This window comes from Phocoena phocoena, chromosome 7 (genome assembly GCF_963924675.1).
Source record: "Phocoena phocoena chromosome 7, mPhoPho1.1, whole genome shotgun sequence".
Lineage (NCBI taxonomy): Eukaryota > Metazoa > Chordata > Mammalia > Artiodactyla > Phocoenidae > Phocoena > Phocoena phocoena.
The window spans coordinates 20,182,387-20,207,147 of NC_089225.1; the positions used below are offsets into that span (position 1 = coordinate 20,182,387).

Below are 24,761 nucleotides of genomic sequence, written 5' to 3' on the forward strand. Positions count from 1 at the left end.
CAAGAAACCATCGAGTTATTTCTTATCACTGCTCTGACCTTCTCCTGCCTTTTGGTATATATGCCGGCTCTCTCTTGCTTTCAGCACAATAACCACCATTTCTAGGTTGGCAAAGAGAGTGTTTTTTTTGTTTTGTTTTTTTGCTGTACGTGGGCTTCTCAGTGTTGTGGCCTCTCCCGTTGCGGCGCACAGGCTCTGGACGCGCAGGCGCAGCGGCCATGGCTCACGGGCCCAGCCGCTCCGCGGCATGTGAGAGCTTCCCGGACCGGGGCACGAACCCGTGTCCCCTGCATCGGCAGGCGGACTCTCAACCACTGCGCCACCAGGGAAGCCTGAGAGTGTTTTTTTTTTGTTTGTTTTTGTTTTTTTTGTGGTACGCGGGCCGCTCACTGCCGTGGCTTCTCCCGTCGCGGAGCACAGGCTCTGGAGGCGCAGGCCCAGCGGCCATGGCTCACGGGCCCAGCCGCTCCGCGGCACGTGGGATCCCCCCACACCGGGGCACGAACCCGCGTCCCCCGCATCGGCAGGCGGACTCTCAACCACTGCGCCACCAGGGAAGCCCCGAGAGTGTATTTTTAATGAGGGCTCTCCCTCTCCTGGACACCATGGCTAGAGAGTGAGTGGGTGAGTGCAGTTTGCCCTGGATACTGGCACAGTGGCATGGGTCTTCAGGTGAAGACCTCCAGGTGGTAATCCCACCGCCAGAGGACCAGCGCTGTCGAAGAACTGATTCAAAAACCAGCTTCCCATCTGAGAGCAGATTACTTCCTGTAACAGATTCCTAGGCAGTTGAAAACCTTTGTTTTTCATACTGGAAAGAACTTGTGTTCACATATTTACTAACATTTTCTATTGAGTAGATGAATAGCATTCCAGGGTAAGACAAACATTTAAGTATATGCACATTACTCTCTCAGCCTCGCAAGCTGAGTATCATTGTCCAAATTTACATGTTCTTAAGCAGACATGTTTCCTTTCCACAGGAAGAAGAACCTGCTAAGGGCTGGGAGAGATAAAAGGAATTAAGTTATAAGGCAACCTGGTTTTTGAGAGACATCGCTAGCCAAGGACGTATCTAGCAGGCATAGCATGTATGTGTTACGCCAGTGGGCTTGCAGATTTCGTGAAACTCCAGATAAATCAAATGGAACTAAAAATTAAGTAGCTCTCAGCCTTTCTTCAGACTTGTACCCAAGCGTTTGATGTACTTGGGGGTGTTCTCAATATTGTAGGCCTTAAGCTTCTTTTTTTGTTGTTGTGTTTTATTCTCACTCTGCTTCTTTTTGTAGTACCAAAAACTTATTATCAGGGTGTCATCTTAATTCTAAATTAACTTACAGTTTATTTTTCCATGCTAAAAAGGGAGGAGGGAGACTATAACCAAGCAACCAAAACAAAATGAAAAACTCAGTTCATATGAGTGAGTGAAAACAAAAATTTATCTTGATCTCCCATTAAAAGAATAATCAAAGTACTTCCTCAGTGCCCATAGATGTCTTGATGTCTAATCAGAATCCCTGTCCTTCACCAACAGCGACAAAAAAGTTTGTGACAGGTGATTCAAAAAGGGGCATCGTCCGCATGCCACAATGAAGACCCAGTGTGGCCAACATTAAATAAATGTATGTATGTATGTATGTTGTTGGGAATTCGCTGGCGGTCCAGTGATTAGGACTTGGCTTTTTCACTGCTGTGGCCCAGGTTTAATCCCTGGTCGGGGAACTAAGATCCTGCAAGCCGTGCAGCCAAAAAAAAAAAAAAATGCGGAGGGCATTGTATGATGGGGAGAGAAAACACCTATTTTTGGCAGTTTGTACAATCAAGATAGCCTAGGGATATAGCCAGTCTTCTACAGTTACTAACTCTTCATTGCTTGCTTTTCTTCTTTAGTTTCAACAAAGAAATACAAACAGATGTTCATAAACTGGGTATATATTTCTTTTTCTTTTAATTAATTAATTTTATTTATTTCTGGCTGAGTTGGGTATTTGTTGCTGCGCGTGGACTTTCTCTAGTTGCAGCGATCGGGGGCTACTCTTTGTTGCAGTGCGCGTGCTTCTCATTGCGGTGGCTTCTCTTGTTGCAGAGCACGGGCTCTAGGCACGCGGGCTTCAGTAGTTGTGGCACGCAGGCTCAGTAGTTGTGGCTCGCAGGCTCTAGGGCTCAGGCTCAGTAGTTGTGGCGCACGGGCTTAGTTGCTCCGTGGCATGTGGGATCTTCCCGGACCAGGGATCGAACCCGTGTCCCCTGCATTGGAGGTGGATTCTTAACCACTGCGCCACAAGGGAAGTCCCTCTTTCTTTTTCTTAACAAAATCCAAATCCCAAACGCTTTGACAGTCTGATAAGAATAGTCAGAAATGTGTGAGCTGTGCTTAACCATGTTTTAGAAGAAAAATTGAACCATTTGTTGTTGGAGGGGAGTAGGGAGATGTGTGTGCTCCACGTTCTAGGGGATGTGGCTGTTACAGTATGATAGCTGCAGTAAACTGCATGCGAACAGAGGGAAGTTATGAAAGGCCCTCCCTTGTTTATTGGACAAGGAGAATAGGTGTGAAAATCGCTTTAGGCTCCCAACTTGAGAATATCATGTCGTTTTGCAAGTATAATCTTGAATTTTTAATGTCCGCCATCTACTTCCCAGTATCTTTTCTTAAATCTAAATTGACAGCTGAGGATGCATTAAAATCTGTCAGTACTATATCTTATTTGTTTTATTTGAATGTCTGTATCAATTTTTATTTACTTTTTATTGGCGTATAGTTGATTTATAACTATATATATTCTTCTTCAGATTCTCTTCCCTTATAGGTTATTACAAAATATTGAGTTGAGTTCCCAGTGCTATACAGTAGGTCTTGTTGATTATCTGTTTTTTATACAGTAGTGTGTATAAAACTCATAATTGTTCCCCCACCTTCCCCTTCGGTAGCCGTAAGTTTGTTTTCTATGTCTGTGAGTCTCTTTCTGTTTTGGAAATAAGTTCTTTTGTATCTTTTATATCTTTCTTTCTTTTTTTAGATTCTACATATAAACGATATCATACGATATTTATCTTTGTCTGGCTTACTTCACTTAGTATGATAATCTCTGGGTCCATCCTTGTTGCTGCAAATGGCATATATCTTATTTTTTAAAATATTAAAAACTTTTTAAAACTTTTTTTCTGGAAATACGATACCATTATAACTTTTTATTTTGTTTTTGATGCATAAAACTAGCATTCTCCCAATTTAGGGACTGTTATGTCCATTTATTATAACTGGATACATAAGATAGTAGCCACATCTTATGTTTTATGTCCCTTACATTGTTACTTAAAATGCTGAAGAACATTTTGTTGTAGAAGAAATGGTAACAGGAATTAAGTATGAACTTATATGAATAGAATAGGGGTATATCAGTAGAATATATATATATATATATGATATATATATATATATCTCAATAGAATTTGGGAGAATATATTTCCCATACAGATGAATACATGTAGATTTATGCATGAAAAGAACTCTGATTACCTAAATCATATTGTTCATGCAGTTTTATCTTCCATTCCCAGAGCTATTAGAATATACAGCAGATGCCTTTGTGCTATTCATTTAAAAAGACTTGAACTTTTTTCCTTCCGTAAATTCAAAGCATTTTAGTCACCGGCTGTATCTCACACCTTAGTCACCGGCTGTATCTCACACTCCATACAGTGCTGTGGCATAAAATGAATCAGAGATGGGTAACACACACACAGAGATAGACGGACAGCAGGACAAGTATATTGAACAAATAGGCGAATTGAGTGAACGAGAGCTAGTGTGTAATATTTCAGTGTGACATAGGCATCTCTCTTTCTTACAGCTTTATCTCCCTCAGCATTTCTTATTTGACTTTGAAGGCTGAGGCTGACATGAGGCAGTAAATGAGTGCCAGGTGTGGTACCTGGCACAGAAAGGATAATTCAGATGTTGGAAAATTTTACTGACTCCATCTATTGCATGAAGAAACAGGCTCTGGAAGGTCCAGTAACCTGCCCAGGTTGTCCCCTGGTGAGCAGCAGAGAGGGAATCCCAGTTGAGATCTCTTAGACACCCTGCCCTTTCCAGCACATAATCTTTTTTGGGGGGGGGGGCGGTTGGGAAGAAGTAAAAATATGTTTACTTTCCAATTACATGATCTTGTATATAAGAAATACACCCCCCGACACACAACTAGAACTAATAAATGAATTCAGAAACATTTCAGGAAACATGATCAATGTAAAAAATGAGTTATATTTCTATACACTAGTAATTAACAATCCAAAAATAAATTAATAACTTACAATAACATCAAAAAGAATAAAATACTTAGCAATAAATCCAGCAAAGAAATCCAGTGCATAATGTGTACTCACCTTTTCTCCTGTTTCCACTGCTGGAGTGGAATGTGGTCAGGTACTCAAATACCAGGGCACAGAGGGCTGCTTTCTCTTGGAGCATTTTACAGTGTCAATTCCAGGAGCAGGTCGCTTCATAATGAGCAGGCAGGTAGCATGGTGGCCGAGGAGGGAAGATGGCATTTCATGAGAGGATTCATCTACTATTTGAAGCACGGACAAGACAGACATTTTTCCTTTGTTTTATTGAGATAGGATCAACATACAGTGCTATGTCCGTTTAAGGTGTACAGCATAATGGCTTGACTTACATATATTGTGAAATGATTGCCACAGTAAGTTTAGTTAACATCCATCCATCATTTCAAATAGATATTAAAAAAAAGGGCAGGGGTGAAAAAAATGGTTTTTTTCTTGTCATGAGAAGTTTTAGGATCTCCCTTAGCAACTTTGAGATAAACCATACAGCAGTGTTAACTACAGTCAGAAGACAGATTTTTATAGTTTTACAACTTTAGAGGCTTATGCTGTGCCAGTTTGGAAGTAAATTTGAAAAGAATATACCTATTACCTGCCAAGTAGGCATCAGTGAGAGCTTAATTAAATGTAAATGGATGAAAGAGGGTATTAGAAGCTGCTGTAAATCAAAGAAGGGGTTAAACATTCATAGTTATCTTTAGAGACCCCGTGTTGGAAAAATAACATGGGCTACCTTACTGGTGAAAGACAGCTTTCTGCTCCTTGACAATTTACAACTTTAGGTGTAAACTCTATTCAGCTGTAAAGACTTGATGCATCAGTATCTTTGGAAGTCCACAGGTCAAATTTTCATCCTCATAATGTAGCTGTCACTCTCCTTTTCCTTGGATTTCACGTTTTTCAGCACGGTGCTTCTCTCCTCAAAGACTCTGTTTCTTCCCCAGCGTCATAGCACCCAGCTGCCCGAGTGTACGCAGTGACCTTCGTATTCCCGCACTAGGTGATGGTGTTCTCTGCCTGGAATTTGCAGCTCTCCAGGGTGTGGTGTCAGCTAACCTTTCCAAGCTGTTTCCTCCTTCCCTGCTCTGAGTCTGCTGCTTTCGCCACATTGATCCTCTCCCCTCTCCCACACCCGCTCAGACGTTGATGTTTGATTGGTTGCTCTTACCCACTGGAGGTAGATTTCCTTTCTCAGTAGGACACTCGGGGTTTTAAAACATAGGATAAAAGATCTGTTTTCCATCTCTGGCCTCAAAAAGGATTCTGTACCTACTATTAGCAATCATTAACCCCCTTTCAACCTCCCTTTCCCCCAGCCCGAAGCAGCCACTAACCTACTTTCTGTCTCTATGGATTTGCCTGTTCTGGACATTTTATATAATATGTGGTCTTTTGTGACTGACTCCTTTCACTTAGCTTAATTTCTTCAAGGTTTATCCATGTTGTGGGATGAATCAGTACTTCATTCCCAGTATGGCTGAGGAATACCCCGTTGTGTGGATGTACCACATTTTGTCTGTCCATTCATCCACTGATGAACATTTGGATTGTTTCCAGTGTTCACCTTTTGGCTCTCATGAATAATGCTGCCATGAACTTTTGTGTGGGTCTAGGTTTTCATTTGTCTTGGGTATCTACCTAGGAGTGGAATTGCTGGGTCAAAGGGCAACTCTATGTTTAATTTGTTAAGGAACTGCTAGACTGTTTTCCAAAATAGCTGCATTATTTTCTCTTCCTGCCAGCAGTGCTTGAGGGTTCTGATTTCTCTACATTCTTGCCAACACTTGTTATGACCTGAATTTTTGATTATAGCCGTTTCAGTGGATGAAGTGATATATCATGGTGGTTTTCATTTGCGTTTCCCTGATTGCTAATGATGATGAACTTTTTTTTTTCATGTCACTGTCAGGTGTTTAACCCCGGCTGTTTTCTGCCCACTACACATATGTGTTCCTAGGTGTGTGATGACCAACCTTTTCTGCCTGAATATTCTAAGGAATGTGACATGCTTGTATCAGTAGCAGTACCTGGGGGCCTATCAGAATGGAGGGTGTGTGTGTGTGTGTGTGTGTGTGTGTGTGTGTGTCTGTGCGCGCACAACATTCTTACGGACCCTGCCCCTCCTACTGAGAATCCCTTTTAATTAATTTATTTTGTTTTATTGAATTATATGTAGTTGATTTACAGTGTTGTGTTTCAGGTGTACAGCACAGTGATTCAGTTTTATATATATCTATATATGTATGTATATATATTCTTTTCCCTTATAGATTATTACAAAAGATTGAGTATAGTTCCCTGTGCCATACAATAGTTCCTTATTGGTTATCTATTTTATGTATAGTCGTGTGTATATGGTAATCCCAATCTCCTAATTTATCCCTCCCCCGCTTTCCTCTTTCGTAACCGTAAGTTTGTTTTCTAAGTCTGTGAGTCTATTTCTGTTCCGTAAATAAATGCATTTGTATCCTTTTTTTTTAGATTCCATATATAAGCGATATCATATCAATATGATATTTATCTTGCTCTATCTGGCTTAACTTCACTTAGTGTGATAATTTCTAGGTCCATTCATGTTGGTGCAAATGGCATTATTTCATTCTTTTTTATGGCTGAGGAATAGTCCATCGTATACATATACCACATCACCTTTATTCTTTCATCTGTCAATGGACATTTAGGTTGCTTCCATGTCTTGGCTGTTGTAAATAGTGCTGCAGTGAACATTGGGGTGCATGTATCTTTTTGAATTAGAGTTTTCTTTGGATAAAGGCCCAGGAGTGGGATTGTAGGACCATATGGTAGCTCTATTTTTAGTTTTCTGAGGAACCTCCATACTGTTCTCCATAGTGGCTGTATCAATTTACATTCCCACAAACAGTGTAGGAGGGTTCCTTTCTCTCCACACCCTCTCCAGAATTTATTATTTGTAGACATTTTAATGATGGCCATTCTGACCGGCGTGAGGTGATACCTCATTGTACTGAGAATCTTAATCCTAGATATTCTTTTTAATTCTGTTTTACCCATGAAAGGTAAAACGGTATTAATGTTAGCATCAAAGCTTAATGAGGTGGAAATTCTGCAAAAATCAATGAACAAACAAATGACCCCGGGTATAACAGAAGAAAGCATAAATAATCTAGGGTTATTTGGCTGTTACTGTGGTTTGAAATTTTTGACGTTGATTATACTTGGCGCTGTGTTTTCATAGTCCTCACAACTTCATTTTTTTTACACATTAACGTCATCCTTGAAAAGCTGTGCATGATTCAACAACCGTTCATTGAATATGATTTTCCTGTTGACTTCCATTATGCCTATAGTGTTTGCTTATGGGCAATACTGTAGCTCCAGGTTTTTAGCAAGTTCCTGAGGCCCTTGGAGTGCTTCTTCAGAGACAAGTAAAAACTGATCATTTTATTCTTCAGGGTTGACTCTTTGGATTTCTGGTATAGAGTGTGAATATGGTGATGATGGTGGTCGTGTGCCTTTTAATACCAAGAGCTAGAGTAGTGGAAACAGTCTTGACCCAGAAGACAGAAGCCTGGGTTGAACGTGCAGAATGTGTTGTGCATGAGAGGTAACTAGTGAATTTTATTAAACCACTGAATGCAGAAGGCAGTTCATCTCTCTAGGCCTTATTATGAATCAGGAGAAGTCAACAGCTTACTAATATGGCTTCAGGAGTCCTCTGCAGCTCTGAAATTCTTTGGTACAGTGATTTCATTTCTAGCTTCTTACATTGAAAAACAAAACAAAACCAACAAAATGCAAACAACTCCTTTCAAGGTGCCCAGTGTCCATCCCTGGGAGTCCGTGAGTGTGTCGTGCCCATTACCCGTCATGACTCCCCAGCTCCTTCAGTGGGCAGAGAACTTCCTGTTCCTGTGGGCCCTGGGTCTGGAATATGTGTACATGATTCAGTTATGGAAATTAAATCACTTTTTCATAATGCAAATGTAAAAAGTGGCCCTAAATGAATATTTGCCAACTGAGAATGACTGGTGAGGTCATTCATAATGGGAGATTGTATTTCACCATGGCTGATTTCTGGCCGATTTATTGCTGGTAACTCCTGACATGAGGCCAGCTGATGGATGCGCTGGCAAGAGCATGGTCTCCAGGCTGAGCACAGAGGTGAAGTCAGCTCCCGGCTGGTGCAGTGCTCACGTGGGCACCCTGCAGGGGCCATCTGATAACTGGGGCAGTGTGTTCCTATCGGGTGTTCGGAGAGAAACACTACCTTATCCTACACAAAAAACAGAATTGCTGGAGACCCTTTATCTTTTGAGAGGAAATATGCTTGGGGTACCTCACTCATGAAGATGGTTATCTTAGCTGCTGGCAAAGGAACTGGACCAGGAGATTGAACTCGGTTTCCTAAAACTTCCAGGGGTAGACAGATGGTCACGTTTTTTGAGATTTCTGAGAGATTTTTAAATTTCCTTTTTCATCTTCCATTAAAATAGCAATGGTGAAGAAATCAGGCACCCTTAACCCATCTGATGCCTGTTCAGTTCTAGATAAAAAATTAATGGCACTGTGTTTTACAAGTTCTTAAAAAGAAGTGCCATTTCAAACACGTCGTCTTTGCTATAATTAATATTCAGATACATCGTCTTGGCTATAATTAATTTTCAAACACGTCATCTTTGCAATAATTAATATTCAGACACGTCGTTTTTGCTGTAATTAATATTCAGACACGTCATCTTTGCTGTAATTAATATTCAGACACGTCGTCTTTGCTATGATTACTATTCAGACACGTCGTCTTTGCTGTAATTAATATTCAGAAAAGTGAACCTTGCCAAAGGAGGCTCTCTTGGGAGGGTCAACTTTCATTCTAAAATAACTATCTTCTTTCTGTGTAAGGCTCACAAAACACCTCTCCCCCTCTCCACCGCCTCCCCCTTGCCTCCCACTTGCCTCCCACTAACCACCACACACATCCACTCCCCTCCTCTCCCCTCATGTCCTCACTTTATCATCACCACCCGGGAGCATGTAGCCGAGTTTCTTACAGGTGATGCCACCCACAAGTATTTATAGAATCGGATTAAGGGTGACACCTGGCTGCCAGCCTTGTTTGTTGTGAGCCTCTTTTTATAACCATATTTCTGGAGCTCTTTTGTTCAACAGAGTCAGGAAAGGTTATCATTAACTTGAAATAAGTTTGTAGTAGGTGAGTGTTTTATGGTGCTGCATAGTTGACAGTTGATGACTTTAAAAACAGACAGCATCTCCATGTATATGTATTGAACTTGGCAGCTAAAACTAAAGGTATCCTTGTATGGTACCCAGTGGATCTTGTGTTTGATTTGTAAATGCATCAGGACAGTTAACATACGAGTCATTAAGATCATCTCTCACAAAACTGCAAGCCTCTCTTTCTAAATACGAATAAGGTATGAATATCAGTCATTCACATGGGGGATAGGCCACTTCCTCCCTCCCTGCATTGGCAATGAGTCTTCTTTTTTTTTACATCTTTATTGGAGTATAATTGCCTTACAATGGTGTGTTTGTTTCTGCTTTATAACAAAGTGAATCAGTTATACATATATCCCCATATCCCCTCCCTCTTGCGTCTCCCTCCCACCCTCCCTATCCCACCCCTCTAGGTGGTCACAAAGCACCGAGCTGATCTCCCTGTGCTATGCGGCTGCTTCCCACTAGCTATCTATTTTACATTTGGCAGTGTATATATGTCCATGCCTCTCTCTCGCTTTGTCACAGCTTACCCTTCCCCCTCCCCGTGTCCTCAAGTCCATTCTCTAGTAGGTCTGTGTCTTTATTCCCGTCTTAGCCCTAGGTTCTTCATGACATTTTTTTTCTTAGATTCCATATATATGTGTTAGCACGCGGTATTTGTCTTGCGGCAGTGAGTCTTCTTTCACTGCTCCTCCTTGTGACATTTTTCCTTGTGTGGAGCCCAGATTCCTTTGGCTTGTTTAGTGTGTGGTCCGGAACTCTTGCGTTTCTTTTTCAGAGATTCCCAGTGAGGACCGCCCACCCCCTTTCTTCCGTGGCTCTTTCTTCTCCCTGTGCTTCTCTGAAACTGGGGCTCTTAATCCCTTTGTTACATTTGTTCATCTGTCTAAAAAAATACAATGGAGTTGCCAGGGTGCCAGGCAGTAGGTTGGGTGCTGGGCCACAGCCCTGAGGGTGGGTGGCCCGCCTTCCAGGAGGCTATACCCGAGGAGGGGGCTCTGCTGTATGTGGTCCCTCCCCCTAGTCCTGGGGAGCTCCTCCAGGGTATGGACCATGTCTTTCAAGGAAGGATGCAGCTTTTTTTTTTTTTTTTTTGCGGTACGCGGGCCCCTCACTGTTGTGACCTCTCCCACTGCGGAGCACAGGCTCCGGATGCACTGGCTCAGAGGCCATGGCTTAAGGGCCCAGCCGCTCCACGGCATGTGGGATCTTCCCGGACCGGGGCACGAACCCGTGTCCCCTGTATCGGCAGGCAGACTCTCAACCACTGCCCCACCAGGGAAGCCCAAGGATGTAGCTTTCACATGGAAGCACATGGCCAGCAGCAGGCTTTTGAGAGATGTTCCAGGTGGCTGTGGGCTGAGTTTGGCGGTAGCCGCTGAGGATTTTGAAGCGTCTCCTTTCCAAACTATAAGATGAGGTAATTGTCTTCCTTGTTCAGGAGGATGTGGTGAGTATAAAATGTGCTAACGTGTGTGCCAGCACTTTAGAAAGACTGGTACTGTATCAAGGGAGGTCATGTTGTCCACCTCTGTTTCCTCTATCACCCTTTTCAATTCTCACAGTCCCTCTGAGACTGTCTTTACCATTTACTTCTGCCCTGTACTCTCCCACTTTCCTTCCTTCCTTGGGCAGAGGAAGCCATGAGTTAAAAACAGCTGTGTGTCTGGTTCCATATCTCTTTGTCTCTGTCACTTCCAGATATGTATTTGAAATGCTGTTGTGTCTGTCTCAATCTGTGTATGCATGTTAGGACCGTCGGGGAGAATATGGCTCCACGCTTGATGGGAACACGCTGCTCTGGGTGTGTTCATGGCATCTTTCGTCACTTCTCCTGCTGTACATGTGCTCTTCCTGAGTTGTAAGCATTTTTGATAATAAGAAAAATGTTCTCTTAGATTAAACCTAATATTTGACCTCCTACTACCCTGATAAAACAACAGAGTTTTTGCACCTAGGGTACCCTGCCTTTTTTCTAATAACCTGGTTGACGGTACCATAGAATCAGTTCAGAGGTGAAGTTTTCAGTGCAAGATGCCACTTGGGCTGGTGTATGAGGGTAAGAGATGAAACTGAATTCTAAACAGTAGAAGAGCTGAGCTTCTTTGCTTACATTAACATCTTCCTTTTCCTTTGCCCTTTCACAGTTAAAAAAAAAAGATGACCTGTGTGAGAGGGTGGGGTGAACAGCAGGGAGAGCCTTCTAGTAATGTATCTTGGCGGAATCCTGACACCTTTTGTGGGGAGGGGCCTCATTAAGTTAAGTGTCCCCTGAAAAGCCGTCACGTTAACCTCTTTTGGCCTGATTTTTTGTGGGTTTTTTAACCAACCTTAGGTTGGAGGCTCTTGCAAAGGTAAATGTCTTCTGTGGACACAAAGGAATGAAAACATGATTCATTGAGTTTTTGTCATTGTGATGGAAACAAGGCAGGGAGCTGTCCTGTGGGATGTGCTGAAACTCCTCAGGGCCTGGGAGGTAATGGAGGGTCTCGTTCAGATTACTTACTGGGGGTTGGATTCTGTGAGCAGCTCGGCCCCATGGCACTTCCCGTGTCTCCCTTTCACAGATCCCTTCCACCCCAGAGCCTCAAGTCATCCAACTACACTTTTGGAAGCCACTGTCTATTCAAACCCATCACTGTGTAACAAAATAATGAGAAAATTCCTCATTAGATCATGGAAATGCAGAGGAGCCCCTGTTGGATTAGCTGACACACTGCTGCTTGGAAGAGGAGCAAAAAATGCTGGTCTAGCTGGGGTCTCAGCTCAGTCTCATTCTCCCTGAGCCCAAGGGTCAGGCCGCGGATGGTGGGGAGGCAGGCAGAACATGCGTGTGTTTATTCAGCCCAGCCAACACTCGCTGAGTGCCTGGTGATGGAGCAGAAAGATGTAACCTTCCCACCTCCTAGGAGGGGAGGTGAACAGATGTGAACAAGAGAACAGGATTGCTCGCTGTGGTGGGAGGGCCAGAAGCCGCAGGGCAGCACTCAGCCCTGACTCGGTCCTGACTCAGCCTGGGGATGGAGAAGAAGGATCAGGGCTCTCTTCACGTGGGGATGCTCGAGCTAGGTCTTAAAGGAGGAGGGGCTTTAAATGGGAGGAGGGAACCGGGAAGGGTGACAGGAAGGGCACGCCGGACAGGGGAGTGCCTGCAGATGTCCTTTAAAAAGTCAGTTCAGGGCTTCCCTGGTGGCGCAGTGGTTGAGAGTCTGCCTGCCGACGCAGGGGACACGGGTTCGTGCCGCGGTCCGGGAGGATCCCACATGCCGTGGAGTGGCTGGGCCCGTGAGCCATGGCCGCTGAGCCTGCGCGTCCGGAGCCTGTGCTCCGCAACGGGAGAGGTCACAACAGTGAGAGGCCCGCGTACCGCAGGTCTTTGCAGAAGCAAAGGATCCTCATTTGGGGAGTCTCTTAGCATGGCCAACATCGGGGTCTGTGCCTGTTTTTGTAAATAAAGTTTTATTGGAACACAGCCACACCCATCCACCCCCTGTCGTCTGTGGCTGCTTTCCTGCTACATCCCAGACAGAGACCATGTGGCCTGCCCAGACTAAAATATTTATTGTCCAGCCCTTTACGGAAAAAGTTTGCTGACTCTTAGCATAACATTTTTTTATTTCTTGAAACTCTTAAATGAAGAGGACCCACACTGCCAGCAACTAGGCTTTGCCTGCAGCCTTCACGGACCTGCTGGTTTATTTTAACACTCGGCGATTTCTCTTCGTCCCGCACTGCCATACCTCCAACTCACCTCATTTCAATAACTTCTGGCTCTGAACATCTGGAACTAGAGTAATACCTGTTGTGTGTAAAGAAAGGGGAGTAATTTACCCCTGAGTATCTCAGATGTCTGATTACCCCAACCCTCGGCTGTTTTGGACTCTGCTTAATTTCTCGGAACCTCTGCTGCGTCTTACTTGCTTAAGTAGTAAACAAAATTGGAATTTAAAATAGTGATAGGAGCAGTAGTCATTGGAAAGCACTTCTTTTCTTTGTTGAGGGAGCCCGTCTGTTAGTGGACTCTGGAGCTGGCTGTCCCCGTACACATGAGAGAGAAGGGGAGCTTTAGGGAGAGCCACCATTCAAGCCTGCATTTATTTTAAAAACGAAGAGAATGCATTTCCAGAAGCATGTGCATTTGAAATATTGCTTTCCTGGGTATAGTGAGTGAAAGTTGCGTGGAATTATACAGCAAATGCCAACTTTTAAGCACCTGCCATGGTCTGTGGTATCATGTGATGGGAGTGCCAGACCAGGCTTTTTACAAATATTTGTTATTAAATATTAACTTAAATATTTAATAAGACCTGGATGAAATAGAGGTGCAGTTACTCCGATTTTACAGATGGGGAAACAAAGCCTCCAACAAACTGTCTTCCATGTTAACAACTAACAGACACTGCCTCCGACCTATGATAAGGAGGATATTGATTTTACACTCTAGTTATCCTTAGGTTGATATGTAGTTTGGGATCTCATTTCCGATTAGTACTTGGTGTAGGAAACTGTCAGCAGTGAATAATTGGGACATCCAAGCATGTGCAGAAAATATAGTTGGTCCAAAAACAGAAGCATGTAGGTTTAGGGTTGTCGCCCTTTCCAGCTGTAATGATTGTTCCTAAACAAAAAACTGATCCTAACTATCTTCTCCTTAAAACTTTTCAGTGCTCCGCCACCCAGACCCTTAGTACAAAGACCAGAGTCTTTATTTTGGTGCTTGAGGCCTTTCTGGTTGGGCGCTGCCTCTCAGTACCTCGTACTAATTCACTCCAGTCAGACCAGGTCCTGCATTTGGATGTTTTCCTGAACACCATCTCTACCTTGTCCCTCTACCTGGCTCGCTCCTTCATCTTCACATCTCAGCTGACATGTCACTGGATCCAGGGAAGCCGCGTGTCCTTCCCTTGCCCCGCCCTAACATAAGGCCTTTTACAGTGCTGTTCAGTTGTTTACTGGTTTGTCTGTTGTCCATCACTAAAGCTTCTGGGAGGCATTCTTTTCAGTTTTGACTCTGTAGTTACAAGGAATAGGAATCTACTCTAGCTTGCTAATACAAAGGGAGTTTATTGGGAGGAAACAGTGGAAGAATAAGGAGATCTTGGTGGAAATTTAAGAACCGGGTCTAAGAAGGTACACCTTGCAGATGCATCTTGTGGCTTTCTGAGCACATGGTTCTCTTCGCCTTTCTCTCTCCTGTGGGCTGCCTCAGCTCAAGCGCATGTCTGTTTTGTTTTATTGAAGTATAGTTGATTTACAGTGTTGTGTTAGTTTCAGGTGTACAGCAAAGTAGTTTCGGTTATTTATATATATATATATATATATATGTACACACACACACACATACACATATATATCTATTTTCATCAGATGCTTTTCCCTTATAGGTTATTACAAAATATTGAGTAGAGTTCCCTGTGCTATACAGCAGGTCCTTATCGTTTATCTATTTTATATATAGTAGTGTGTATCTGTTAATCCCAGACTCCTAATTGATCCCCCCCGCTTCTCCTTCAGTAGCCATAGGTTTGTTTTCTACGTCTGTGTGTCTGTTTCTGTTTTGGAAATAAGTTCATTTGTACCACTTTTTTAGATTCCGTAAGTGATAAGCACACGTGTTCAGGAAGCTGCTCATGGCCTCAGTTTGTCCTCATAGCCTAGCCTGGCCTCGCCGGCCCCGTGACCCTCCTAATCTCATGACTTCATTTCCTGCCCCCCACTCGTATGGTTTCTCAGTTTCCCAGTTGCAGATTTTCAGGCAAGCACTCTGGTTGGCCCGGCTCAACCTTTGCGGCTGGGCCATGCATGTCACAGGTCTCTGGCCATGCTGGAGGTGGGCTCTGGTTGGGTCAGGTCCTCCCTGCAGACCAGTCAGAACTGTCGTCAGCTGGAGGGGCTCCCAGGGTAGACTTCTCTTTTCCTTTTCTCTCTCTGACCCTCACTTGCAATAAACTTGATAGTATCCTTTGTTGTTTTTCCTCCTTTTCAGATATCATTAATGGAGCTCAAGAAAAATGCGTATTGCCTCCTATGGATGGCTACCCCCACTGCGAGGGGAAAATTAAGGTAAGGCAGAAGGGATCTCCATTCGTCCCCATCCTCCTTAATCTGCACGAACAGACCCTTGCTTCCCCCACCCTCCCTTCTTCTCCCCAGCAATACACATGGGCAAGCGAGCCCTTTAAGGGAGTCATTTAAGGGGCGCCTCAGTCCTGCCAGTTAAGGGCTGTGGCCATGACAACCCTTCCCTGCTTATGCCAGCTGTGTGGGGTTAGTCAACAATGACTAAGTGGTCAGACTGAAACGGCTGGGCCATTGCAGGCACCTGCGGTGGCTTTGAAGCTATCACTACCACCCCCTTCCCATCCTCCAGCAGGTGATCCTTCAAGGGCCAAAGACAAGGGGCTGCCATTATTTGGTATCCACCTTCCCTCTGCCCCAGGCCTCTGCTGTGAGGTCTCCAGCTCGAGATTTCATTGTCACATTTGCATGTGCTGTCGAGTACCCAGACACTCTTGGCCACTCTTTGACTCTTAACATTTTTTTTTTCATCCCATTTATACGGTCAGCCCTTGGGGAGACCACTCTCCTTCGCAGTAGTTTGCAGAGAACAGTTAGCGTTCAAGCGCCACGTAGGATGGTGAGACCAAACCACAGAGTGTTTACCTAGCCTCCATTTGGGACTCACCGCACGCTGAGCTCCTGCCCTCGTCCGTGCGCTCTCTTCCAGGCGCTGTGCCGAGGCTTGTGAAACTGCAGTTCTCCGGGGAGGGGACTCTGATGCCGGGGCACTGCATTAGGCACTTGGTCTTGATAAAACGCTCCTTGCCGTTGCTTCTCCCGGGCTGCACTGCAGGGTGTGTCTTACGGCCTCTGTCCACTCCAAAGGCCTCTGCTAAGGCCCAGCTCAAGCCACGATCGTCCAAGAGCTGAGCATCTGGTCCTGACCTCAGCCCAGGGATCCTGAGCTTCAGGCCACGGTTTGAGCCACCCCCCTCCCCCTCCGAGCCCTCGCCGTCTCTGTTGGCAGGTGTGCCTGGCCGCAGAGATCAGGCTGCTCATCAGCGTTCTCACCTTCTCTGGTTGTTTCAGTGGATGAAAGATATGTGGCGCTCGGATCCCTGCTACGCAGAATACGGAGTGGATGGGTCCACCTGCTCTTTTTTTATTTACCTCAGTGAGGTGAGTAGCTTCTTGTGGCTTTGTGGGGTGGGGGTGGACGGTCTGTTCTGTAGCTGAGCCTGGAATCTGAAAGGCTGAAAAACGGGTATTATTTTCCCACGAAGGGCCTGTGATTCCCTTCTGCGTGACTCTCCTCTGTCCCCAAGTAGCGTGACTTTTTTTTTTCCCCCCTTGAGGGAAAAATAGTCTGAGTTCACTGTTTAATTTTTTCCCGATTAAAAAAAAAAAGGTAGTAAAATACACCTAACAAAAAAATGTAGTAAAACTTCTTAACCATAAAGTGTAAAGTTCAGCGGTCTTAAGTCCATTTCACACTGCGACCGTCACCACCATCCGTCCATCTCCAGAATGCTTCATCTTGCCAACCTGAGACTCTGTTCCCGTTAAACTGTAACTCCACATTCCCTCCCTTCTCCCAGCCCCGGCCAACACCCTTCTCCTTTCTGCCTCTGCCTCTGACTACTCCAAGTACTCCTATAAGTGCAGTGTACAGTATTTGTCTTTTTGTGATGGGCTGATTTCACTTCGCATAGTGTACTCAAGGTTCATCCATGTTGTACATGTGTCAGTATGTCCTTCCTTTGTAAGGCTTAATAATATGTTCCATTGTGTGTATAGACCACATTTTGTTACCCATTCATCTGTCAAATGGACCCTTGCATTGCTTCCACCTTTCAGGTATTGTGAATAATGTTGTTATGAACGTAGGTGTACACCTAACTCTTTGAGACTCTGCTTTCAATGCTTTTGGGTATAGATCCAGAAGCAGAGTTGCTGCATTATATGGTAATTAAATTTTTAATTTTTTGAGGAACCACCAAACTATTTTCCACAGCGGCTGCACCATTTTACATTCCCACCAACAGTACACAAGGGTTCTAACTTCTCCACATCCTTGCCAGCACTTGTTATTTTCTGGTTTTTTTTTTTTTTTTTTTTTTTTTTAGTGGCCCTCTGAATGGGTTTGAGGGGGTATCTCACTCTGGTTGTGGTTTGCATTTCCTTAATGATTAGTGATGTGGAGCATATTTTCATATGCTTATTGGCTGAGTTAGCTATTTACTTACAGGCTGAATTATTTACTTTTTTCCCCCTTTTTATCTGAACTTCATTTGTACCCTTGAATTTAAATAGCAGCTTTTTTTCCCTTTTTTTTTTAAGGGCTACAGGGCATTTTACAGACCACATGGAATTTGTTACATGCTTTAGGGATCTCCATTTCACCTTTAGAAAGGTTAAGGGGATAGGATGGGGTTAAGACTTTATCAAGCACCAATTACTGGCAGAGAACTGAGTAGGGAATGAAAACTCACCGGCTGCCCACCCCCATTATGGGCAGGGGCAGCAGCCCCAGGGGCTTGTGAAACAGACGCCAGCTAATTTCTGAGGATGTGCACTTGGCAGGCTGTTGACTGCCTTTTTTTTTTTTGATTCGCACCCCCTGGTTTTGGTTCTCTTGCTGTTTAACCAGTAGTTTAATTACAGCTCCCTGGTGATGCCATGCAGAAAGGAGAATGCCTCCATTTTGAAGCTAAATGAAATGTTTTTGCCATAGTTTCCCTTGTGGGATTCAGGTACCTCTTCTCTCTGGTATAAGGTGACAGGGACAGTTTTGGGGATGGAGGCCAAGCCAGTATTGCTATAGGGCATGTGGCCCTGGAGTCTGTGGGGTTTGTCCCTCTTCCGCACCCTTACTTCTCTTTCTTCTGTAAGATCCAGTCAGACTTTTTTTTGCCGAGGTTTGCTCCACGGCCACCCCAGGGCCATCATGGGAACCGTCAGAGTTAGTGACAGTTAAAATGCCTCTTGGAAGCGAAAAGCACTGAGAGGTTGGGTGTGTGATGTACTTCATTAGGTGGCTGCTGGCCAGTTGACTTTGTAGCATGTATTTGAGTGTGTTTGGAGCTTGGGTGGCCTGGGGCTGGCCTCATTTTCTTCTCCAGAGGAGGAGGGCCTGGGGCTATGGGTGAACCTTCACTCTAGTGAGAAGTCAGTTAGAGGCACCTTTCCTGCCCTGAGGAAAAAGTTCCTCATTTAGTTCAATTTTCAAAAGTTTTATTCCCATTTCCATTTGATAGAATTTAGCCAGAGTCTAACCGGGCTCCCTGATGGACAAGCTGAGCTAATTTCATGCCTTCCAGCATCTCGGGGAGGATTGCCGAGGTGAAGGGAGATTGACGTGCTCACTCCAGCCTGGGTCTCCATCTCCCAAGCCACAGCTGGGGAGGTGTGGGAGAATGGTCCAGGTGGACAGGGGCTGTAATTATATATGACCGGATTCCCTTCCTTTGAAACTGCCACCCTACCCCTACCGACAGGGAAGGAAGGACCTAGTTAAATGAGAGAAAAGGGAGATTCTGGTGCAGGTAAACTGAGAGGAGTGTGGGATAGATGGGGCCGCATAAAGATGTGATGGATCATGTAGACTTAATATTGGAGCCTGGGTGTTTCACTGCAGAACCTTTAACTATTATTTCTCCTTTCGAGATGTGGAAGGGTACTTCATTTGCCTCTTCTACTCCCTTCTTATGCAAACGATCAGACCTTTCTTTCTGCAACGCTGAATTCAGTTCAGTGAGCACTTACTGAACATCTATTGTATTCATTGATTGTCAACAATTACTGAGGACTCGTTTGCTTGGCAGCATGCTTCGCATTCATTATCTTTCAAGTCTAATGGAAGAGGAAGCATGGATCCAGGTAATTAAGCCAGGAAGGGGTCCTGGGAAAGAACTAGGAACTTCTTTTTCAAAGTTTTAATCTGAAAATTACCTTGAAACTCTGGCCTTTTAAAAAAATTTTCCATTTTATCAAAGCACCTTAATAGGGACCCTATAAGAGAAGAAAATTTAACCAACATGGCCACTTGAATAGGCAGTACTGCCTTAGAGCCTCGTAGCTGACTTAAGCTTCTGTTTCTAATGCTTTCTAAACACTGTGCTCTTGGAAAAGTTGTCCTCTTTGTGCCTCAGGTTCTTCCTTTATCATATGTTTTAATTTTGTTTTTAAAGGATCCTGCCATGAGAATTCCTGAGCCTATATGGGAGAATGCTTAGAGTAGAACCTGGCAAATAAATGATACTCAATTTGTAAAACTGACACTTTTATGATAGGTTTTTTGGGTTTTGTTTTTGTTTTTACTTCTTTGTGCGGAGTGGTTATTTATTTATTTTTATTGAAATAAAGTTGATTTACAATGTTGTGTTAGTTTCAGGTGTACAGCGAAATGATTCAGTTGTATATAGTTATATATTCTTTTCCAGATTCTTTTCCCATGTAGGTTATTACAAAATATCAAGTATAGTTCCCTGTGCTATACAGTAGGTCCTTGTTTATTATCTATTTTATATATAGTAGTGTGTATATGTTAATCCCAAATTCCTTATTTATTCCTCTCCCTCACCTTTCCCCTTTGGTAACCATAAGCTTGTTTTCTGTGTCTATACATGATAGGTTTTTGATATTGCCATTATCTGAGTACAGTTGTGGGGTGTCACTTAGCCTGTGACGTTTTGTGTGGGACCTTGATTCTGTCTTAGAATTGGAATCAATTTCTGGTTCGCATTCACCAGTCTCATTTCATTTTAGATCCCTAGGCTTCTGGTAACAGAAATTCAGCTGTTCCCCTTGACTTCCTTTGTCAGGATGTGCAACTTGCTCACAGTTAAATCGTGAACCGGATGCATGGAACAGCAGTACCCCTCTGCCGTTGCCTACATGAAATTATTAGAGATGTTTCCTAAAGCCAGTTAATTGTGTTCTAGTATTCTGTAAATCCTGGACAACATCTGTGGCTTTGTGGTAATGTATTTTGTCTAGTTTTTTTTTTTTTCCTCTTGCTTTCTTTCCATCTTTTGTTACTTGATTTAACCTGTATTGTATGCCTGGTTACTCTTGCAATTGGTAAAATGATTGAGAGAGACATCTTCATTTGATTTGTTTACTTGATCAGTGGATGTTACTGGTGACTTTCTTTTCTTAACCCTCACTGAAGAGCCAATTCTTGTTTCCATCTATGTTTAACTGCAGAGCTTTGACAGATATAAAAGAGGACATGAAATAAAATGTCTCCTCTATAGTCAATCACGGGTTGAACTGAGGCATTTAGATTCAGACCAGTCTTAGGAGATAGCGCTCTTCCTGCATTTTTCTTTCCCCCAGTTGTCTCAGTGTGCCAACTCTGCTGAATTACGGGAGTATAAACTTGTGCTTTTACCTTCACCAACTTGTAGTCTCCCAGCCTTTTATGGGAAATCCCAGGAGGTAAAGCCATCAGTGTTTCCCCTTCCATTATCCCCACGGATGCTTGTCGTATGTCTGATGTTGTGTTAGGGACCGGGTGTGATGCTAACAGTCTCGTCATTGCCCTTGTTGAGTGGCAGACAATAAGAATGAAACATGGCTGAGGTGCACTGTGTGCCTGACACCTCAAATACACAGCGTCATTTCAACCTCTCCCCGGCTCTGAGTAGTAGAGAGCCGCATCCTAGAGGCTCCGAGAGGTTAAGTTGCTTAGTGCTTTTGCATTGACCATTCCTGTTTCCCTTTCATGTCAAACGAAAGCTGAACTCAAGTGAAGTCGTTTGTCACCATCGCCTTTGCATTCAGTTCTATGCTCAAATCCACCTGTGTTTGAAATATGGCTCTAAGTTAGCTGGTTTCCATTAATCAGTCTTCATTGCTAGTTTAATATTCATAATTTTAATACTTTATCTCCCCTGCCAAAAAAAAGGTGCCAATCCTCCTGAACATATAACTCATGGAAACCAGGTACTTAGCCACTGCAAGTGGTGAGGGCTGAAAGACTGATACATTAAGCAGCCTTGCATTTCCAGATCATCGAGCAGTTCATTTTCTGTGTCTGTTTTTGTGAGCCATGTAACTAACTACTCCCGTTATAGACACAAGACCCTATAAAGTAATTACTCTAAATGTCATTGTTTCAGGTATTATTAACTTAGCCCTCTGCAGAGCCTTTTACTGCTATCAGCTTTTACAAAATTGAGAATAAATTTCTTTACCCCTATTGATATTATGTTGATAGATGGTGCTGATATATTTGACTCCCACAGATTTTTGCTATTTACACAATTATTCTAGCAACTAGCAACCGTCATACCCTGCCAGACTTCTTAATTTGTTTGTACTGTTTTTTCTAAGCACTTGTGTTGCCACTGGAAGTATAGTTGCTCTGAAATAATCAAATTGCTCAGTGATTGATTGCTAGATCTCAGGATGTGTACAAGCTGTTGCTTCTAATGCCAATTTGGACTGGTTGAGTGAGTGTGTGTGTGTGTGTGTGTGCGCGCGCCTGCCTGTGTGTGTGACTCCCTCATAAAGGAACAAAAGAAGCAATTTCATGCCTTGCTCATGAATCTGTTTCTTATATTTCAGAAACAACAGGCATAGAGTTCTCTTCCTCTTTCTGTTCGCCCTTGGCAATATGTAAAACTAATATTGGCTGAGCGTGCTATTAACCTTGAGTTTAAATTCAGCGTACTTAATCCCTTGATTAATACCAAGATTAATGTCCAGCAGCAAAGGTTGAAAGCTTAAATGTTTGTGAATGTGAGCATGAAATGAAATCCTAATAACCAGTACAATGATTTGGATTTATGGGCTGTGTTGGCTGCTAAAGATATCTTGGAAATGGTGTTGCACAAACTAATTTGTCAAAGTGGGCAGCAGTAAAGAATTGACTGTTTAGGTTGCAGGAAGAAATCCGAATGAGAAAATATAACTAACATTTGGGACGGGTCAGGGAGTACTTTAAAAATGCCACTAGACTGTTGCCTGAGAATACCCACACACACCTTTCAAATGTCTAGCCCTTGACATAGGAAATTCACTTTCTGTGAGATAATAGTTTTTGGTGGTACCGGAGGTGACAGAGATTTATGATCGTGTTCTTTGCACTTCTTGAATTCAGCCTTTACTTTTATCTTTTTCATCTGTGTGTTTTCGTGGCTCTTATTACCTGAATTCTAAGACACATTTAGAAAAAGGATTTTTTAAAAACAATCCCAAGTTTACAGCACAGCATTTCTCATCAGCCTGATTGATCTCTCAATTTCGCCCAACCTCTTCCTTCTCCCAAGTTCATCCTCTTGTGACACCTCCTCTTTGTCCGTAGTTTCATGTACTACAACATTTAGTTTTATATCTTTTTATTTCTTTTTTTTTTTCACCTATTACAACATTTAGATTGAGATTTCTTACTCTGACCTCTACCTTAAACAGAAATTTAAGGGTAAATGGCTGGATTTGCCAAACCCCAAACCAACACCTCTTTGCTGCTTGGAATCTTTGATGCAGTCATCTCCAATTTGTTCTTTTACAAACTTTTAAATATTTTCTCTGATCATTTATTTCTATTATATACCAATAAAATATTTCTAAAGTTTTATGTTTTAAACTGTTTTTAATATGGAAAATTTCAAGCATATGTAAAAGAGATGGGTGTAAGGAACCCCCCCCATGTGCCCATGACTCACGTTCAATAATTGTCAATTCGTGGCCAATCTCATTCACTGACACCTCTCCCAGTTCATTATTGTTGTTTTTTTTTTTTGCGGCATGCGGGCCTCTCACTGTTGTGGCCTCTTCCGTTGCGGAGCACAGGCTCCTGACGCGCAGGCTCAGCGGCCATGGCTCTCGGCCCCAGCCGCTCCGCGGCACGTGGGATCCTCCCGGACCGGGGCACGAACCCGCGTGCCCTGCATCGGCAGGCGGACTCTCAACCACTGCGCCACCAGGGAAGCCCCCAGTTCATTATTTTGAAGCAAATCCCAAAGATCTCATCGTCTGTGAATGTTTCACTACGTACTTTTAAAAGAGGCTCTTTTAAAACTTATAGCTCCTAATACCATTCCATATTTAAAAAATTACGGAATTCCTTAATATCATCAAATATCAGGTTAGTATTCACATTTCTTGTAAATTAAAGTTTATTTATTTGAACAGAGTTTCAAGCAAGGACCATAAATAACTATTGTTGGTGTCTCTTAAGTCCCTTTAATTTAGGTTTCCTTTCATCTCTTATTTTTTTCCTCTTGTGATTTTTCGCTGAAGAAACTTTGCCTTAGAAGAGTTTGTTGTCCTCTGAATTTTGACGATTATATCCCCGTGTTGTTGTATAACCTGTTTCCCTGCCCCTTGTACTTCCTGTAAATTGATAGTAGAGCTGAGGTTTGATCAGAGTCAGGCTTAATATTTTTTTCAAAACTGTTTCATGGGTGGTATTAAATACGTCTATTAAGAGGCAAGTAAATGCCTGGTTCTCTCTCTTTGGGGGATGTTAGCAGCCATTGATAATCACTGCCTGGATTCATCAGGGATTCCTTTGTAATATGTCAGGAATACCCTGTATAGAGAAATGAGTCCTCATCTGATATTTGGTTACCCTGCGGAACAGTTCCTAAGAGAAATCTTGAGTTCTCTGTTGATTTCCTAGCATCCTCCACTGATGACTAGCAGTTTGTTTGTCTGCTTGTTTGTCTGCTTGTTGGTTTTTACCATCATTATGAACTCATTGATTGAAACATATTTGATATGTTTGATCCATTCCAATTATTTTCTTACTAGTTCTCGTATTATACCTTCTTTGACCAGTGGGGGCCAATTCATGTTGTCTTCTGAGTCCTTTTGACATAACCTAGGAGTTTTTAATAGTTTTGATCTTGTCTGGTATGACAAGAGCTTCCCGGTTCATCTTATATAATTTCTGCCCTAGACCTAGAATCAGCCTTTTCTCTAAGTACCCTTGGTTCCTCTTAGTGGGAAATGACACTTAGAGACCAGCATCTGGGTACCAGGGGAATTCATTGCTATTGTTATTTTCTGGGTGCTGGGGATATGACAGTGAACAAAAAGACAAACATTTCTTAAAGTTATGTTTTGTAGGAGGAGACAGGCAACAAAAAGTAAGATACATATCTTGTAGATTACAATAGAGCTATGGAGAAAAATGAAACTGAGAGGGGCCTCATGGAGTGATGGTGTCAGCTTTAGACAGC

General features: G+C 43.1%; 1 protein-coding gene across 1 annotated transcript in view; it reads left to right on the forward strand.

The window, feature by feature from the left end:
• Positions 1 to 24,761, forward strand: part of MGAT5 (alpha-1,6-mannosylglycoprotein 6-beta-N-acetylglucosaminyltransferase) — a 224,544-nt gene that overhangs the window by 57,598 nt on the left and 142,185 nt on the right. Inside the window, exons 3-4 of the mRNA XM_065880603.1 lie at positions 15,554 to 15,630; positions 16,657 to 16,746. Coding sequence (XP_065736675.1) covers positions 15,554 to 15,630; positions 16,657 to 16,746 — 167 coding nt within the window. The remainder of the gene's footprint in view (positions 1 to 15,553; positions 15,631 to 16,656; positions 16,747 to 24,761) is intronic.